This window comes from Pseudophryne corroboree, chromosome 2 (genome assembly GCF_028390025.1).
Source record: "Pseudophryne corroboree isolate aPseCor3 chromosome 2, aPseCor3.hap2, whole genome shotgun sequence".
Taxonomy (NCBI): domain Eukaryota; kingdom Metazoa; phylum Chordata; class Amphibia; order Anura; family Myobatrachidae; genus Pseudophryne; species Pseudophryne corroboree.
This window is the reverse complement of record NC_086445.1, coordinates 640,391,767-640,411,747: the sequence shown is the minus strand read 5'-3', so window position 1 is coordinate 640,411,747 and position 19,981 is coordinate 640,391,767. Positions and strand designations below refer to the sequence as shown.

The window sequence follows — 19,981 nt, the reverse complement described above, 5'->3', positions numbered from 1 at the left end:
GCTCCAGTATGTAAATTAATAGTTAGGATCTGATTGGCTGGTGCCTTTATCACCTTGCACATATCACTGGTTTATCACTTCCTTATGCCTTCTCCAGGTTAATACATCTGCCCCATTATTGCCACTTTCTAACCTATAAACCCCCCAAAGCCTGTTTGGTTTTGGATCTGATGTGAAAATGTATTGTGCTTAATGGAATTTGAACTCCATCCACTAAGACCTGGCGTTTCAGTAACTGAGAATCTGTCTGAGGCAGTCAGGGTAAAAACAATGTGCAAATAAAGTAAGGACATTAGAGCGTGAGTGAGCTGACAGGTCCCGTGCAACTCTGTTAGTGTTGGATGACTTTTTTTTTGGGCAAATATGCATTTTATTTGCAACAATATGGGAATAAGATGCACAATCAGACTCTGCTGATTAAAATGATATGTAGCATGCTTATATTCTGTGTGCAACTGCGTCTGTATCTGTATACACTGTAGCATAGCATTTGGTATGCAGATACAGCCGTAGATGCACACAGAATATAGGTATGCTGCATATCATTTAAATCAACAAAAACTGCTTGTGTGTCCTATTTGCATCCTTTTGGGAATATGACACATTTTAATGGAAAAGGTTGTACAAAAAGATGCTCTGCGCTACCAAGTAACTAGAAGAGCTGTTTAACGTGCAGGGAGGCTAGATGTAAGTGGACACATCTATACTCTGCTGCTTGTGAGGTAAGTGTGTGTTATGTGTATGCATTGTGTGTGTATGTGCAGTGTGAGTACATGCTGTGTGTGTAGTGTCTGCAGTGTTTAGTATGTGCAGTGTGTAGTATGTGTGTGTGTAGTGTGAGCAGTGTGTAGTGTGAGCAGTAGGGGGAGCAATGAGCTGTGAGATTGTAAGCTTGCGAGCAGGGCCTTCCTACCTCTATGTCTGTCTGGTATTACCCAGTTTTGTTCTACCACTGTTGTTCCAATTGTAATGCGCAACAGAATATGCTGTGCTATATACAGATGTGTCCACATACATCTTTGCTATATCCCGCCATGTAAGGCACGATTTTGCATGTCATAGACTCAGAGATTTAGCCATGCCTTGTGATTTTTCTTACTTTGCTTCTTTAATATGTTACTTTATACATATTCTATTATGGCAAACAACCCCCCCCCCCCCCCCCAAAAAAAAAAATAATAAAAAAAATCCACTCGCTACTCGTGGAAAAAAAAAAAAACAGCTTAGCCGTGTTTTGCATGTTGTGCCAAATTTACCAAAATAGCAAAGATGTAAGTGGACGCATCTGTAAGAAACTGTTACTAAATAAATAAATGGGAGCAATGTGAGCAGTAGGGGGGCAGAGGGGTGGGGTAGCAATTATGTGGGCAATGAGGTGTGGTGGGGTAGTGAGCAGGGGGGAAGGAGAGCAGCGTGAGCTGTGGAAGGGGTGAGGGAACAGGGATATTGAGGGAACTGGAGAAGGCTATAAAAAGGGTAATGAAAAGATATGGAGGGAGGTCACAGTATGAGACATACAGATGTAGCCACGCTCATTGTGACTACATCTAGGTGCATTCGTGCCTCGTTTGCTGCCACCGCCACATTCACTTTGAATTGGGCGGCAAATGACACAACCCAGCGCGGCTAGACACAGGCGCGCTTAGCTGCACCTGGAGTGCATGTAGCCGGCAGATATAGCATGGTTTTATATATTTCTCTGACGTCCTAGTGGATGCTGGGAACTCCGTAAGGACCATGGGGAATAGACGGGCTCCGCAGGAGACTGGGCACTCTAAGAAAGAATTAGGACTACTGGTGTGCACTGGCTCCTCCCTCTATGCCCCTCCTCCAGACCTCAGTTAGAATCTGTGCCCGGCTCGAGCTGGTTGCACACTAGGGGCTCTCCTGAGCTCCTAGAAAAGAAAGTATTTATTAGGTTTTTTATTTTCAGTGAGATCTGCTGGCAACAGACTCACTGCTACGAGGGACTTAGGGGAGAGAAGTGAACCTACCTGCTTGCAGCTAGCTTGGGCTTCTAGGCTACTGGACACCATTAGCTCCAGAGGGATCGAACACAGGCCCAGCCTCGGTCGTTCGGTCCCGGAGCCGCGCCGCCGTCCGCCTTGCAGAGCCAGAAGCAAGAAGAACGTCCTGGAAATCGGCGGCTGAAGACTCCGGTCTTCATTAAGGTAGCGCACAGCACTGCAGCTGTGCGCCATTGCTCCCCATGCACACCACATACTCCGGTCACTGATGGGTGCAGGGCGCTGGGGGGGGGGGCGCCCTGGGCTGCAATTAGATTACCTTAAAATGGCAAAAAACACATAATATAGTCTAATAAACTATATATGTGTAAAAATCCCCTGCCATAATATTAATATAAAGAGCGGGAGAAGCCCGCCGAAAAAGGGGCGGGGCTATCTCCCTCAGCACACTGGCGCCATTTCCTATTCACAGCTCCGCTGGAAGGACGCTCCCCAGGCTCTCCCCTGCAGTTTCCAGGCTCAATAGGGTAAAAAAGAGAGGGGGGGCACTAAATTTAGGCGCAAAACTGTGTATTATAGCTGCTATAGGGAAAATCACTTTGTGTAGTGTAAATCCCTGTTTATATAGCGCTGTGGTGTGTGCTGGCATACTCTCTCTCTGTCTCCCCAAAGGACTTGGTGGGGTCCTGTCCTCAGTCAGAGCATTCCCTGTGTGTGCGGTGTGTCGGTACGGCTGTGTCGACATGTTTGATGAGGAGGCTTATGTGGAGGCGGAGCAGGTGCCGATAAATGTGATGTCACCCCCTGCGGGGTCGACACCAGAGTGGATGGATATGTGGAAGGTATTAACCGACAGTGTCAACTCCTTACATAAAAGGTTCGATGACATAACAGCTGTGGGACAGCCGGCTTCTCAGCCAGTGCCTGCCCAGGCGTCTCAAAGGCCATCAGGGGCTCAAAAATGCCCGCTACCTCAGATGGCAGACACAGATGTCGACACGGAGTCTGACTCCAGTGTCGACGAGGATGAGACATATACACAATCCACAAGGGGCATCCGTTGCATGATTACGGCAATAAAAAATGTGTTGCACATTTCTGACATTAACCCAGGTACCACTAAAAAGGGTATTATGTTTGGGGAGAAAAAGCAAGCAGTGGTTTTTCCCCCATCAGATGAGTTGAATGAAGTGTGTGAAGAAGCGTGGGCTTCCCCCGATAAGAAACTAGTGATTTCTAAAAAGTTACTGATGGCGTACCCTTTCCCGCCAGAGGACAGGTTACGCTGGGAGACATCCCCGAGGGTGGATAAAGCGCTCACACGCTTGTCAAAAAAGGTGGCGCTGCCGTCTCAGGATACGGCCGCCTTAAAGGAGCCTGCAGATAGAAAGCAGGAGGCTATCCTGAAGTCTGTATATACACACTCAGGTACTATACTGAGACCTGCTATTGCTTCAGCATGGATGTGCAGTGCTGCAGTAGTGTGGTCTGATTCTCTGTCTGATAACATTGATTCCCTTGACAGGGACACTATATTGCTAACCATAGAGCATATTAAAGACGTAGTCTTATCTATGAGAGATGCACAGAGGGATATTTGCCGGCTGGCATCTATGTCCATCTCTGCCAGGAGAGTATTATGGACTCGGCAGTGCACAGGTGATGCGGATTCTAAAAGGCACATGGAGGTTTTGCCTTACAAGGGTGAGGAATTGTTTGGGGATGGTCTCTCGGACCTCGTTTCCACAGCAACAGCTGGGAAGTCGACATTTTTACCTCAGGTTCCCTCACAGCCTAAGAAAGCACCGTATTATCAGGTACAGTCCTTTCGTCCCCAGAAAGGCAAGCGGGTTAAAGGCGCGTCCTTTCTGCCCAGAGGCAGGGGTAGAGGGAAAAAGCTGCACCATACAGCCAGTTCCCAGGAACAAAAATCCTCCCCTGCTTCCACTAAATCCACCGCATGACGCTGGGGCTCCACTGGTGGAGCCAGGTGCGGTGGGGGCCCGTCTCCGGAACTTCAGCGACCGGTGGGTTCGCTCACAGGTGGATCCCTGGGTTCTACAACTGGTATCTCAGGGATACAAGCTGGAATTCGAGACGTCTCCCCCTCGCCGTTACCTCAAATCAGCCTTGCCAGCCACTCCCCCGGACAGGGAGGTAGTGCTGGCAGCAATTCACAAGCTGTACCTCCAGCAGGTGATAATAAAAGTTCCCCTCCTTCAACAGGGACGGGGTTACTATTCCACAATGTTTGTGGTACCGAAACCAGACGGTTCGGTGAGACCCATTCTAAATTTGAAATCCTTGAACACTTATATAAGGAGGTTCAAGTTCAAAATGGAATCGCTCAGGGCGGTTATTGCAAGCCTGGAAGAAGGGGATTACATGGTATCACTGGACATCAAGGATGCTTACCTGCTTGTCCCCATTTACCCACCTCACCAGGTGTACCTCCGTTTTGTGGTACAAGACTGACATTTCCAATTCCAGACGTTGCCGTTTGGTCTGTCCACGGCACCGAGGGTATTTACCAAAGTAATGGCCGAAATGATGATACTCCTTCGAAAGAAGGGAGTTATAATTATCCCATACTTGGACGATCTCCTTATAAAGGCGAGGTCCAGGGAGCAGTTGTTGGTCGGAGTAGCACTATCTCAGGAAGTGCTACAACAGCACGGCTGGATTCTGAATATTCCAAAGTCGCAGCTGGTTCCTACGAGGCGTCTGCTGTTCCTGGGTATGATTCTGGACACAGAACAGAAGAAGGTGTTTCTCCCGGAGGAGAAGGCCAAGGAGTTGTCATCTCTGGTCAGAGACCTCCTGAAACCAAAACAGGTGTCGGTGCATCACTGCACGCGAGTCCTGGGAAAGATGGTAGCTTCTTACGAGGCAATTCCATTCGGCAGGTTCCATGCAAGGATCTTTCAGTGGGATCTGTTAGACAAGTGGTCCGGATCGCATCTTCAGATGCATCGGCTGATCACCCTGTCCCCGAGGGCCAGGGTGTCTCTGCTGTGGTGGCTGCAGAGTGCTCATCTTCTCGAGGGCCGCAGATTCGGCATACAGGACTGGGTCCTGGTGACCACGGATGCAAGCCTCCGAGGTTGGGGGGCAGTCACTCAGGGAAGAAACTTCCAAGGACAATGGTCGAGTCAGGAGGCTTCCCTACACATAAATATTCTGGAACTAAGGGCCATTTACAATGCCCTAAGTCAGGCAAGACCCCTGCTTCAAAACCAGCAGGTGCTGATTCAGTCAGACAACATCACGGCGGTCGCCCATGTAAACCGACAGGGCGGCACAAGAAGCAGGATGGCGATGGCAGAAGCCACAAGGATTCTCCGATGGGCGGGAAATCACGTGATAGCATTGTCAGCAGTGTTCATTCCGGGAGTGGACAACTGGGAAGCAGACTTCCTCAGCAGGCACGACCTCCACCCGGGAAAGTGGGGACTTCATCCAGAAGTCTTCCAACTGATTGTAAACCGTTGGGAAAGGCCACAGGTGGACATGATGGCGTCCCGCCTAAACAAAAAGCTAAAAAGATATTGCGCCAGGTCAAGGGACCCTCAGGCGATAGCTGTGGACGCTCTAGTGACACCGTGGGTGTACCAGTCGGTTTATGTGTTCCCTCCTCTTCCTCTCATACCAAAGGTGCTGAGGATAATAAGAAAGAGAGGAGTAAGAACTATACTCATCGTTCCGGATTGGCCAAGAAGGACTTGGTACCCGGAACTACAAGAAATGATCTCAGAGGACCCTTGGCCTCTGCCTCTCAGACTGGACCTGCTACAGCAGGGGCCCTGTCTGTTCCAAGACTTACCGCGGCTGCGTTTGACGGCATGGCGGTTGAACGCCGGATCCTGATGGAAAAGGGCATTCCGGATGAAGTCATTCCTACGCTGATAAAAGCTAGGAAAGATGTGACAGCAAAGCATTATCACCGCATATGGCGAAAATATGTTGCTTGGTGTGAGCCTATGAAGGCCCCCACTGAAGAATTTCAGCTGGGTCGATTTCTGCACTTCCTACAGTCAGGAGTGACTATGGGCCTAAAATTGGGATCCATTAAAGTCCAGATTTCGGCCCTGTCTATTTTCTTTCAAAAAGAACTGGCTTCACTGCCTGAAGTTCAGACGTTTGTTAAGGGAGTGCTGCATATTCAGCCCCCTTTTGTGCCCCCAGTGGCACCTTGGGATCTCAACGTTGTGTTGGATTTCCTAAAATCACATTGGTTTGAGCCACTTCAGACCGTGGAATTAAAATATCTCACGTGGAAAGTGGTCATGCTTTTGGCCTTGGCTTCGGCTAGGCGGGTGTCAGAATTGGCGGCTTTGTCCTGTAAAAGCCCCTATCTGATTTTCCATATGGACAGAGCAGAATTGAGGACGCGTCCCCAATTCCTCCCTAAGGTGGTATCAGCGTTTCATTTGAACCAACCTATTGTGGTGCCTGCGGCTACTCGGGACTTGGAGGCCTCCAAGTTGCTGGACGTAGTCCGGGCCCTGAAAATCTATGTTTCCAGGATGGCTAGAGTCAGAAAGACTGACTCGCTGTTTATCCTGCATGCACCCAACAAGCTGGGTGCTCCTGCTTCTAAGCAGACTATTGCTCGCTGGATCTGCTCCACGATTCAACTTGCACATTCTGCGGCTGGACTGCCGCATCCTAAATCAGTCAAAGCCCATTCCACGAGGAAGGTGGGCTCTTCTTGGGCGGCTGCCCGAGGGGTCTCGGCTTTACAACTTTGCCGAGCTGCTACCTGGTCGGGATCAAACACGTTTGCAAAATTCTACAAGTTTGATACCCTGGCTGAGGAGGACCTTGAGTTTGCTCATTCGGTGCTGCAGAGTCATCTGCACTCTCCCGCCCGTTTGGGAGCTTTGGTATAATCCCCATGGTCCTTACGGAGTTCCCAGCATCCACTAGGACGTCAGAGAAAATAAGAATTTACTCACCGGTAATTCTATTTCTCGTAGTCCGTAGTGGATGCTGGGCGCCCATCCCAAGTGTGGATTGTCTGCAATACTTGTATATAGTTATTGCCTAACTAAAGGGTTATTGTTATGAGCCATCTGTTAGTGAGGCTCAGTTGTTATTCATACTGTTAACTGGGTATAGTATCACGAGTTGTACGGTGTGATTGGTGTGGCTGGTATGAGTCTTACCCAGGATTCCAAATCCTTTCCTTATTGTGTCAGCTCTTCCGGGCACAGTTTACCTAACTGAGGTCTGGAGGAGGGGCATAGAGGGAGGAGCCAGTGCACACCAGTAGTCCTAATTCTTTCTTAGAGTGCCCAGTCTCCTGCGGAGCCCGTCTATTCCCCATGGTCCTTACGGAGTTCCCAGCATCCACTACGGACTGCGAGAAATAGAATTACCGGTGAGTAAATTCTTATTATATATATATATATATATATAGAGAGAGAGAGAGAGTTTTTTTATTCTTTTTTTTGGGAGGGGGATGGACACCCTCCCCCATGTGATATTATAACATCACCACTGGGAGATGGGACCACCAGGACCAATGAGAAACTGAGCACCAGGAGAGTAGGACTAAGTTCAATGCCCTTTATACTGCATATGGAAGCCTTGGCAGGGGCCATACACTGCAACCCTGACTTTTGGGGGGTTACATTGGGCACCACAAAACACAAACTGCCACGTTTTGCAGATGCTTTATTAGAGATCATCTGTAATCCAGTGGTGTGCTTACCTAATTTTACTTCCGAACTCCAGAAGTTTGGTTCTTTATCAAACTTCAAAATGAATTGATCTAAGATGCTCAATCTAAACGCCCCAGAGTCTATACTGTGGGGCTGACAGTAGGCCTTTCTATTTAACTGACATACGACCTATATACAGTATTTGGGCAAACAGCTGTCAAAAAATGCAAAAACCATATTTTGGACTAATTTTCCCCTCTCACTTCATGCTATTGATAGGGATCTTCAGACCTGGCAACCTAAAAACCTTTCATGGATAAGGAGGGTAAACATTATAAAGATCCTTCCAAGGATTTTGTATTGCCAACAGTGAATCCATATATGGATCCCACCATCTGTTTTACGTAATCTCCAGAAGGTGGTACAGGATTTCATGTGTTTCACAGGAAACACAGATTTTTCCATGATATTCTCTATAGAAAAAAGGTGAATGGGAGACTTCAGTTACCAAATCTTCTACTATACCACCAAGTGGCCCATCTCAATAAGATTGCAGAATGGTCCAAATATCAGTCAAACAATGGGTTTCTGTAGATGAACATTCCAGACTGATTCCTGTAGAAGTTCTGCCCTGGATTCGCACTGTTCCTTTGATTGACCATCCTGCTATTTCTCCCACTATACAAATTTGGAAGTTAAGGGTTTCACCTCCTATTTACACTGTTCTCTTCCCTTTGTCCTCAGCTTTGTATAATTCTGATTTCCCTCTGGGCTTAGTGGTCTGTGCTTTTGGGAATTGGTGATTTATTGGTATTTTGAGATTATGCCATCTGGTTCATTCGGAAGGTCTGAGACCCTTCCCAGCTTTAGGAGAGGAACTGGAACTACTCCAGGCAGAATACTGAGCCTAAATGCAACTTGGATCCTATGTTACACAAGCTAACACACAGGGTGACTTACTTAGGAGTCTAACTCCTTTTGAGGGACTCTACCCAGAAGGAACCCCCTTCCATTATTTACCAAATTTTATTGGATATTATATTTGTTTCCCTACCTAAGTTTACTAATGCGTGGAACACAGACTTAAATATCCATCTCACTGATAAACAATGGCTTAGTGCATTTCAATATTTACATATTTTGTCTCAAAGTGTGTCTGTCCTTGAGACAATATGTAAAGTTATCACTAGAAGGTAGAATGTTCCCAGGTCTTTAAATCTATGTTGGAGATGTAACGTTAGTTTAGGATCTCTTCTACATATTGGGTGGCTCTGTCCCTCTCTAACCTCCTTCTGGAACCAAGTTACCCAGCTAACCAGAGATATTGTGTGGGATTAGGTATGTGACAGTCCAGAATTTTTGATTCTTATTGTAATCAAGTGGCCTTTCTCTACTTATAAACAGTCTCTCTTGAGACATATGAATAATGCAGCCAAGGTTGTTATTCCAGTTAAATAGAGATCAACTTCTCCGCCCATTAAGGACTGGTTCCTTAGATTGGACATGTATATGGCTATGGAAGAGATCTCTTTGTCTGCATCAAATTGCCTTGCCACATGTATGACCACTTGGTTTTATTCACTAGAATTTAGAGTCTGACAAATATTAAGTACTGTATTAAAACCTTAAGTCCTCCCGTGTGGTTTACCTGTTGGAGACCTTCAAACCCCCTCCCCTCCCTTCCCACCCAGCTTCACCCTTTCCCTAGTTTTCTCAACATAGCATAGGCAAATGCAGCGGCCACTACACAATATAAAAGGTGGCATGAACCTGCTGCACATGTGCAGTGGCAAGTCTGCTGGGTGTCTGTGGATCTGAGTGCTCAATCATTGGGCCTACATATGTCTGAAGTACTGCACTACATAAATTGCACTTGTCTGGGACAGACTAATAACACAGGATTTGATGGCAGATAAGAACCACTTGGACCACCTAGTCTGTACTCGCACACACACATTGGGGTCAATTTTTTATTTTTTTGTCGGGAGCCAGTTATTTTACCAGTATAATTTTTAGATTGTGGGAGGTAACCGGAGTGCCCAGAGGAAACCCACACAAGCATGGGGAGAATATACAAACTCCACACAGTTAGGGCCATGATGGAGTCAGTGCTATGAGACAGTATTGCTAACCATTACACCATCCGTACTGCCCCAATTACGCATCCTTCATTGGCTGGCAACATTTACTCTAAAATCCAATATTTGGAAACCCCACGCCAGATATCCTGTGTTTGCCCCTGCATTGCCCCCCTTTGTCTGTTTGTGTTGTGTTTTCTTGTCCATTTGTTATTTCATTAAATCTTTGGGGTACATTTGTCCTCATTTTAATATTGCCTTTAACATATATAAAAATAAAAGCATGTAACAATCTCTGGAATAATTGAGAATGGCATGTCCTGAAATGTGCATTCTGAATTTGGTTGTGCATACTTCTGAAGAGTACGCCTCCTCTCTCTGCCAACTGCCATCACTGTGATGGAGAGGGGGCAGATTAAAACAAATAATTTCCTGACATTTTACTAAGGCATAACACATCCACCCAGTCATGCAGTGCTGCCATAGGTCAGTATTGGGAACACTCCAGCTCACTTCCCATGCCTGTATACCCTGCCCCCTTCTCATCTGCACTTGTGCCAAGAAGCAGACAATCTTATCCTCACCCCTGTACTTTTCCTGACCAGGCATGTGATGCTATTTGGGTAGCCAAAGTACTGGAGCGATGGCTGGCCAATGACAAGGTATAGCTGAAGCAATGGGGAGTGGACTGCGGTGAGAAGCAGTAGGGACCTGCCAACAGAAATTATACCAATATCGGGTTGAAGGACAGGCATCAGGGCTAGGGCGTATTATCACTGTCTCACAGGATTAACTGACAGGCAGTTTGTAAGAGGATGAGCTGCAGGAACTTCTCCTGCCCCTCTTTGAGTATGTGTGTGCTGTAGCCATCCTGCTTGCATTAACTCATGCTGCTGCATCCAGCCGCACTGTCTATTCCCCGCCAACCAGCGCCCAGAGAATGTGCCCCACTTGTCCCATCCCTATTGTGCTACTGAATGATACAGTAGTTATTCAAGTTGTATACAAGTTGTGTATATAAAATTATCCTTTGGAAACAGTCTATGCCAAAGTTTGGAATAAAATAATAGCAAGTATATGTCAAAATAACAGCACAGGGTTCAGAAAGTACAGCAACTGCAGAGTCTTATTTTGTCACAAATTGTGTCCTTTCATCCCATATTTCTTCCTAGGGCTCCGGACTCGCATTTGACACCCCCTTCTTCGCCTCCATTGCGTCCTCGCAATGACAAAAATGTATTTTCCCGATTAACAAGCAACCAAACCTCAGGGACTGCACTGGATAAGTAAGAATCTTTACCCTTTAAACTTCTGTTTTACCTCATCAAGCACATTCATTATAATCTTTTACCTTTCCTTTGTAATATTTCCTTGCTCTATCTTTCTAACATTGCACTTTCTCAATAGGTCTGATGAGAGTGACTGCTCTTTCTCTGATGTTTCCAGGTATTGAAACAATCTTATGCATTATCCTGTGTGCATGTGTCTTGCTGAACTATCTGTAAGCATGTTAGTTCTGCATTTCTGCCTCTTCTTTTCTTTCTCAACACAAAATGCAGTACTGCCTCTTTCTTCAGTCAGCATCATATGTCTCCTAACTGTATGAAACTGCCTCATTTCCTACATTTCCCTTTAAAGGACCACTAAACCATACTTTCCTATTCTCCTGGAACATCCAGGAAACTCCAAAATATTGGAGAGTCCCCTACACTCCCTAGTAACATTCAAACATATTGGCTAAACCGTGACACAACACTAAGTGATACCTGAATTAAATGAGAAAAAAATGCTGTTTGGCTCCTTCATAAGCACCTAAAACACGTGGGGGTCTATTTACTAAGCCTTAGATGGAGATAAAGTCAACAGAGATAAAGTACCAGTCAATCGGCTCCTAACTGACATGTCACAGGCTGGTTTTGAAAAGTGACAGTTAGGAGCTGATTGGCTGGTACTTTATCTCCAACCAAGGCTTAGTAAACAGTTTATGCTGAGTTTTGTCATTTAGCTAATGCCAAACATCTGTGCTGGTAACTGTGGTTGGATACTCCTGACTGCTTACTTTGGATCATGACTACTGGGTACCAAAGTGCAGTCAGTGTTGGGTACAACACAGCTGTGAGTTTTTTGGAAGAGAGTGTTACAGCTCTTGAAAACACAGCTACACACATCAATCACAATTTCATGGAGCATCTATACACGTTATGTACAGTTTACATAGACAAGTTGGCAGGGGGAAACTAGGCCTCTGTCTCCTTAACTGGCCTAGGTCGAAATCATTTATCTTGCACATGAATCATTATGAACAATGTTTTTATGTGTATCATTTTACAGGTGGTTCCCATTTGTACATTCACTAATTGGGTGAGTGTGGAGTCCGGCCTATCTCCACACTGCTCCACAAGCTTGACTAAATCTTAGCTGGGAAAGTAATCTTGAAATCTCCCACTCACATTACATTCCAGTATCTGTGACCAACCCGCCACCACTGTGCATCATAGGTATCTGCAAAATGAGAAGGCATAGCCACCCCTCTCCAATGGCCACTCCCCTCAGGGCAGCCCTGACCATACATCAGGTCAGCAGTCTCTCTGCTGCCACTTTGAAAGCTCTCCTGGGTTCAGAATTGTGTTGTGCAATTCCTCATTCATTTTAATCTATTACTGTGGTTACCAAACTCGGTCTTCAAGGTACTCTAACAGTCCAGGTTTTAAGGATATCCATGCTTAAACCGTACCTCCCAACAGTGGAAGCATGAGAAGCAGGACCTTGTGTGCAGCCAAAATGAAGCAAAGCCTCGGAGAATGGGGCAGATCCTGAGTGAAAGGGGTGGAGCCTCAGATCACTTTGAGGGCATGCCCAGCACTCTCCGAGGTGCTGGGCTGCCCCCAGGCTCTCCCTCCTCAGTGAATAGATGGTGTGCGCATGTCCATGCCATCTATCACCTATTGCTATGCAGGGCAGCGGTGTGTGCTCCCTGCATTCAGCAGAGTGATTGCAGCCTAAAAAATGGTGTGAAAAGGTGAATGGCAGGTGGTAATGCTTGTGGATGAGACATGCAGATCTTTTTACAGAGCGGAAGGGTTGAGCTAATAGATATTTTAAGATAAGCAAGGAGTTGGTGTAGTGTTGATTATTGCCTTGTATGTTGGCAGCTAGTATTTTATGTTGGATTCCATTAGATATAGGAAGACAAGCTATGCACTGACAGAGTGGAGCAGCAGCAGATGAATGTTTTGCAGGGAAAATCAGTCCGGTCACTGCATTCAAAATAGACTGTAGGGGTGAAAGTCTGGTTAGTGGGAGACCAGTAAGGAGGTCAATGCCATAGTCAATATGGAAGATAATAAGTGCATGAATTTTTTGCAGTGTCTCTTGTGTGAGATATGTGTGTACTCTGGATATATTTCTTACATGTACACAGTGTGTGTAACAGGGAAATAGGTTAAATGTGTGTGTGGGGGGGGGAGACAGTTCCAATTCAAGGACGACACCCAGGCAGAGTGCTGGAGGAGTATAGTTAATTGTTGTGTTTTAATAGTTACAGAAATAGAGCAGGGTACAGTAACTTCTGTTAACTGGTGGGAATATTGCTAGCTTTGCTTTCTAGAAATTAAGTTTGAAATGGCAGAATCACTGACAAGGGCCAATACAGACGGTGAGAGATCTGGAGTGGATAAGAAAATTTGGGTATTATCCGAAAAGAGATGACACTGACATCCAAATGAGCTTTTTATAATTTATTAATACAATCACTTCAAATAAATGGGGTTACTGTCCCAACCCAGAAAATAAATATTATTTTCTAAGGGGTGAATATATTTTTGTTGTAACTGGAAGCTGCAACTATGTTTCATTTCCATACATGGAATAAGAGCAAAGTGTTCGCCCCAGAGCTGTAAGTAACCTTTATCACTGTGGATATTTTTTTGCCATATCTCTCATGTTAAATCACAGTCGTAAATTATTTTTTATCAACACAGTAAGCATACACAACAAATTACATTTGTCACTGTGGTAAATATCTGTTTGATAGATAACCTCCACCCTTCTGGAGTATTTTTGCTATTGGCTTTCTGATTATAATAATCTTTTTTATTTTCTGCTCTACAGGGGTCTGATTAGCCCTGTAGGAGGATTAAAAGGTGCCAGAACAGCCCCACTGCAATGCGTAGCTGTAGCAGAGGGGCATACAAAGCCTGTGCTCTGTGTAGATGCTACAGAAGAACTATTATTTACTGGATCAAAGGGTGAGAACTCAGCATAGTAATGATTCTAATGCTCTTAAAATTGGGTCAGTTATGTTCAAGTAATTTCTACAGTTATCGTGTCACCATAAGTTTTCATGTGTAAATATCAGCCAACCAAGTGATCAAAACTTGGTACTCAGTGAGTAGTCATTTTATTTGACTCTAGATTGAGAATGATATCGCTAGCAATATCGCTCAGTGATGTCAAGCCACGGCAAGCCCAAACATGCAGTTTTGGACGATAAGTCCAAATTGACCTGTATGTACAGACGACAGAGGGGGCTAATAACGATGTGCGGGAGTGCGCATTGTTCATCGATCGCAGCGTACACACTGGGAGCTGTTTTACACAATATCAGAAGGGTGAAAATGAGTGATATTGTGTAAAATATCGCCTAGTGTGTATGCACCAATACAGTATTTTAGAAACTTTACAAATAAATATCAAACATCAACACAGAATTGTATGCAGCCCTTGTTACAACTAAAGGGTTGCACCAAAACTTTGTAGAGAAGATTACATATTATTATGGAATCAGAATACTATCATCCAAAACAACAGTTTAACCCATGTTAGGTTGGTCCAGCTGGCGAGAAGACCTAATTCATACATATATTAATGCATTGTACCAACCAGAAGAGTATCAGAAAGGTGATATTACTTATAAAGGGCTACTATTGACCCTTTCCATAGCAACGTATTTATCCTGGGGCAAATACTACCCACCGCCGCAAAGTCTAAGCCTAGTTTTCTAGTTTTGTAAGTGCAGTGTGTCAGATGCCAGCTAAGCAAATGTAGTACTGAACTGAGAAAATGTACAAGTTCAATTACTATATATATGTACAGAAAGAGTTGAATGCAAGCCAGGCTGGATAGTACATGCTTTTGCACTGAGTATACTCTGGAGCCTACAGGCATGTTAGCAAAACTGTGGCCTATGCTGAACTGTGCTTGCACAGAGCTCCATCTCTTTTCAGAGAGATCTCTTGCATAAGGTAAAGGGCAGGTGCAAGTGCGGCTCAAAATTATGACAGCAGTCAAGCCAAGATTGTGGATAGGGGCAGTGTGCCTGCATAGATGTATACAACTTAGCATACAGGCAAATATCTGCATTTTCCATTTATATAAAATGTGTGTGTAAGTACGGCTGACTTGCATTCAACACTGATTCTCCCTTTAACCACTTAACTGGTTAATATCATACCTCCCAACATGACCCTCTCCAGGAGGGACACAATGCTCTGCTTCTGGACTTCCCTCTTAATGTATGATTGCAGGCACCTGTGTTGAACGGGTTAATGAGTAAGAAAGGTGTTTCAGCACAGGTGATGTCAATTTTAAATTAAGAGGGAAGTCCAGAGGCAGAGCATTTTCTCCCTCCTGGAGAGGGTCATCTTGGGAGGTATGTAATATTATTTTCCAAAAACTACCCAGAAATTGACATTTTTTTTAGTGAATGAATTAGGGGCCTAATTCAGATCTGATCGCAGCAGCAAATTTGTTAGCAAATGGGCAAAACCATGTGCAGTGCAGGGGGGGCAGAGAGATAGATTTGGGTGTGGTGTGTTCAAATTGAAATCTAAATTGCAGTGTAAAAATAAAGCAGCCAGTATTTACCCTGCACAGAAACAATATAACCCACCCAAATCTAATAGGCCCTAAACACTGGCCGACATCAGTCAAAGATATGAACGATCTCATTCATAAATGAACGAGATACCCTTCATATCTTTGAGTGTGGAGGCTCCAGCGGTGAACGATGCGCGGCACCGCGGCCGTGCAAAATGCCAGACGAACGCATGGGTTTGCCTTGTACATGTTTTCCCGTTTGAAAAAAAACTCCAAATTCGTCTGGCATTCCGCACAGCCGCCGAACTTGGACTTCATTAATCCCGGCCCTGGTATTACAGAGTGGGTCTTTTTTGTGCAATATATATAATATAAACAAGTGTTTATATGTGTATTATAAAGATTTAATGTACAGTACAGCTCTACCCATAATGGCTGATAATATGGTGCTGATATCTTTATCTGTCTTCAAAGACCGCACCTGCAAGCTGTGGAACCTCGTCACAGGTCAAGAGATGGGATCCCTCCGTGGCCATCCTCACAATGTGGTATCTTTGAAGCATTGTGCTAACACTGGGTTGGTACTCACTGCATCTGCTTCTTGTGTTCGGGTCTGGGATATCCGTGACTCTGCTCGCTGCGTACGAACAATAATGTGAGTTCGGCCAAATTTTGTTTCATTAAAACCACTTAACTTTAAGTTACAGAGGGGCAAATGTATCAAGCCTGCTAAAGAGTGTACATGTGTAAAAGTTGCCCATAGCAACCGATCAGCTTCTAGCTAGTATTTATCAAGTACATTCTATAGAATGATAGGTAGAAGGTGCACTGCTCCACTCTAGAAGATTTGATACATTTGCCACATATTATTTTATATTATTCTTAGACTATCTGAGTACCAGCAATTCCTCCATGCAAGTACACTGTTATTGGTTATTTTCCTTTACCAGGTCCTCAGGTCAGGTGGTCTCAGGAGATCCATACTTGGGTCTGGGACTTCGCTCTGTCAGCAGTCAGGGTGAGCTGCAAGTTAACCAAATTGCTCTGAATCCCGAGGGAACAACTTTATATGTGGCTGCTGGCAATGCAGTGAGAGCCTGGGAGCTGGGCAGGTGCGTTTGTGTGTTTCTAGATAATCTGTCGTTTGGCTGCTTGCTGGAAGTAATGTAGCTTCACTAGTCTTTATTTTTTTCTATATGAAAACATTGGAACCATGAAGAATGTAAGCTGGTATATAGTGCAGGTACAGACTGTCGGTGCATTTCAACTTACACTGTTATACAGTAATGTGCAGCATATTATGCTGTTTGGTTGCATAGGGATCAGTACGGGATCCCAGCAGTCGGGATCCGGGCGGTCAGAAGACCGACACCGGGATCCCGACAGCTTGGAGACCAATGCCGGGATACCGACAGCCGGTATCCCGGCGGCGAGCGCAGTGTGTCTCCTCGTGGGCTCGCTGTGCTCGCCACACTTTGGGTCTGATGGCGAACTCAGGTCACCACATGGTTCTATTCTCCCTCGGGTGGTGGCGTGGTCACCACCCAATTGGGGAAACCAGGAGTCCCGACCGCAGGTATTGCAGATGGTGTCGGGATTCCGGCGTTGTTATATTGACCGACATGATCCCGCCCAGCGGTCAATTGACTTCCTCCCGTTGCATATGCTTACCAGTGAAATTTCTATATATGAAATCCTATTGCACTTCAAGCCTTATTTCGAATTGTTCCCTTTTTGCTAAAATATTATTGCTGTATTACTGTGATCATCTGGAGCACAGAACGACAACGGTAATCTCCTACAACCTCTATTTTGAAAAGTAAAGTTGTGTTATCCCTAAACTTCCAGTATTGGAAGTTCACCAAATACTTTATAGCCTCTGCACATGAGAGGATAAAAAGAATACTTATGTAGAGATTAATTTTTATTAGTATTTGGAAGGCAGGGCAAGAAGTTCTTTGTAATAGAGTCTTATGAGAAATATGACGATATAGGCTTTGTCACTATTGTAAATGTGCCTTAGTGCAGCTATTTTCTTTTCACACCAATGCAGGTTTCAACTTATCGGTAAACTAACGGGTCACATGGCTCCTGTCATGTGTTTGACAGTCAGCAACACACCGAATGGGCGAGACCTAGTTATTACTGGATCCAAAGATCATTATGTGAAGGTCACTAATTTTAATTGTTTTCTTCTGATTGTGCCTCAGTGACTGCAAACACTGTTGTAGACTTGTGTTTTCTCAATTTTTACACCTCTTCGATCTATATATCATTATTTTCTACATCAAAATGTTCTACCTCTGTGTGCCTCATTATTTATCTTTTGTATGTGAGATTTCTAGTATCATACTGTACGTGGCTCCCTAGTTTTTATTTTTATTTCTATCTTCAGATGTTTGAATTGCCTTCTGGGTGGGGAGGCAGCATTCCCCCCACCTATAACCTGGAGCCTCCGCATTATGATGGCATTGAGTGCTTGGCTGTACAGGATAGCATTTTATGCAGTGGTTCCAGAGACAACGGCATTAAAAAATGGGATCTACCCAGACATGAGCTCATTCAGGTCAGTTCTGAAGACCAAAATCACATTATCAATTTTCCCATTATCTTATTTTATCAGTAAAGAAGGTAATCGTTGTGTGTTTCGCTATACAGATGTAGCAAGCAAGTTGTATTCTAATGCTGGGTGTTTTTGTTGTTCTTCACTATGCCGACAAAACACATTACACAATGTGACAAAAAGCATAATATTAAATTCACTGCAGTATAATTTTCTGCCACCAGATGACAACAGTCAACTCACTTGTGGTGTCTGGATCTACAGTAGTCTATGCATTGTATCAAGGTTGGACTGGCCCACATGGGTACAGGGGAAACACCCATTGGGCCCCAGTGCCTGGCCTCCTCCTCTAGTGCTCAAGTTCCAGACTATGCTTTTGATTTATACAATAAACGTTACCTTATACTGCACAGGACTATGGTGTATTTCATATATATATCTATCTGAGATATATATATATATATATATATATATATAGGGATATATTTGTGGCTGCGCTTGGCACTCGCTGCCTACCCCTCCAAAGGTCACTGGTACTGGGTGCCGTCCATGGTAATTTGAATAGAGTCAGCACGGTCGGCGGCACTCTCAGGTAATAAAGAATGGAAGTCTATGTTGCTTCTATGTTTCGATTTTACTAGAAAATCATCATCAGGAATACAGACATTTAAAATGTCTTACCTTATATACACCATCTAACTTCACCAGTGCACCGCGTGTCAAGCTACGCTGTCTTCCGGTTTCCGCCGACGTCACCCGCAGCAGCTGCTGCTATGACAACCAGCCCGGTAGCAGGAAGTCACCCCCATCACCAAGGCAACCACTACAATTACAAGATCGCATAACCTGTCAGCAAAGCACAATTACAATAAGAACTATGTGCATCATGTTCATTAACAAATCAGCCAAACAGCGACATACACATTTTCAATAGGATATATACATTATCAATACTATTCATTCACAAGAAACTATTAAAAGATAATTACTCATTTAAACCATGCGGCTGAACTGTATTTAATCTAAAAATCCATCTGGACTCACGTTGTAACAGGGCTTTATCACGGTCCCCTCCCCGTTTCAATTCAGGAACCTGATCAATCATTTTATAGCGCAATTGCTCCAGCGTATGTTTGCACTGTTTGAAATGCCTATCTACAGGCTGATCGATGTTCTTTCCTTCAAGGGCATTGCACTTTTATGTTGAGCCATCCGTTCTTTAAAGGGACAGATGGATTTTCCCACATAGAAACTGCCACACGGACAGCAGATAAAGTACACAGTATATTTACTGTTACATGTAAGTACTTGTTTAATTGGAATACGTTTCCCCTTGTGCAGGTGCACAAATGAATCACCAGGCTCTAGATAGGAACATGTAGTGCACCCTAAACAACGATATACCCCTGGTTTCCTTGTTAAAAAATTACTAACTGTGGGTTTAAGTCTTGAGACATCTGAACAAACAATTTTATCTCTAATGTTTCTGCCACTCCTAAAACAAGGTAGAATCCTTTAGAATTTAGTTAACCTTAGATGTGAATCTTGCTGTACCACTGGCCATATGCGTTTAGCCTCATGTGTTATAGGGAAACTTGCATTAGTGTAATCGTTAACCCAAATGAAAGCATCAGTAGTTTTATCTACAAACTCTCTAAATTCTGGAATTGTAGGGGCTTGTGAAGCTTTCTGAATGGCACTATGGAGATCTTTACTAGAATAGCCACACTGTAGAAATTTAATACGCATCTTTTGTAAATGTACCATCTCATCTTCCACCTCACTACAGATTCTATGTACCCGCAAAAACTGCCAGTAAGGTAAGCTTTTTTTAAAGAAAATGGATGAAAACTATTAGCTTCCAACATCGTATTGCAATGATGGTATAAA

The 19,981-nt window shown here is 44.4% G+C and overlaps 1 protein-coding gene across 6 annotated transcripts in view; it reads left to right on the top strand.

Annotated features, from left to right (window-relative positions):
* Positions 1-19,981, top strand: part of KIF21B (kinesin family member 21B) — a 376,092-nt gene that overhangs the window by 334,496 nt on the left and 21,615 nt on the right. For 4 of the 6 annotated variants that reach the window (XM_063954959.1, XM_063954957.1, XM_063954961.1 and 1 more), the window contains 7 exons: positions 10,884-10,997; positions 11,119-11,157; positions 13,822-13,958; positions 16,003-16,183; positions 16,479-16,640; positions 17,582-17,699; positions 17,924-18,094. In XM_063954959.1, the coding sequence (XP_063811029.1) occupies positions 10,884-10,997; positions 11,119-11,157; positions 13,822-13,958; positions 16,003-16,183; positions 16,479-16,640; positions 17,582-17,699; positions 17,924-18,094 (922 nt within the window). The remainder of the gene's footprint in view (positions 1-10,883; positions 10,998-11,118; positions 11,158-13,821; positions 13,959-16,002; positions 16,184-16,478; positions 16,641-17,581; positions 17,700-17,923; positions 18,095-19,981) is intronic. The other 2 variants (XM_063954962.1, XM_063954960.1) reach the window with 1 other exon arrangement.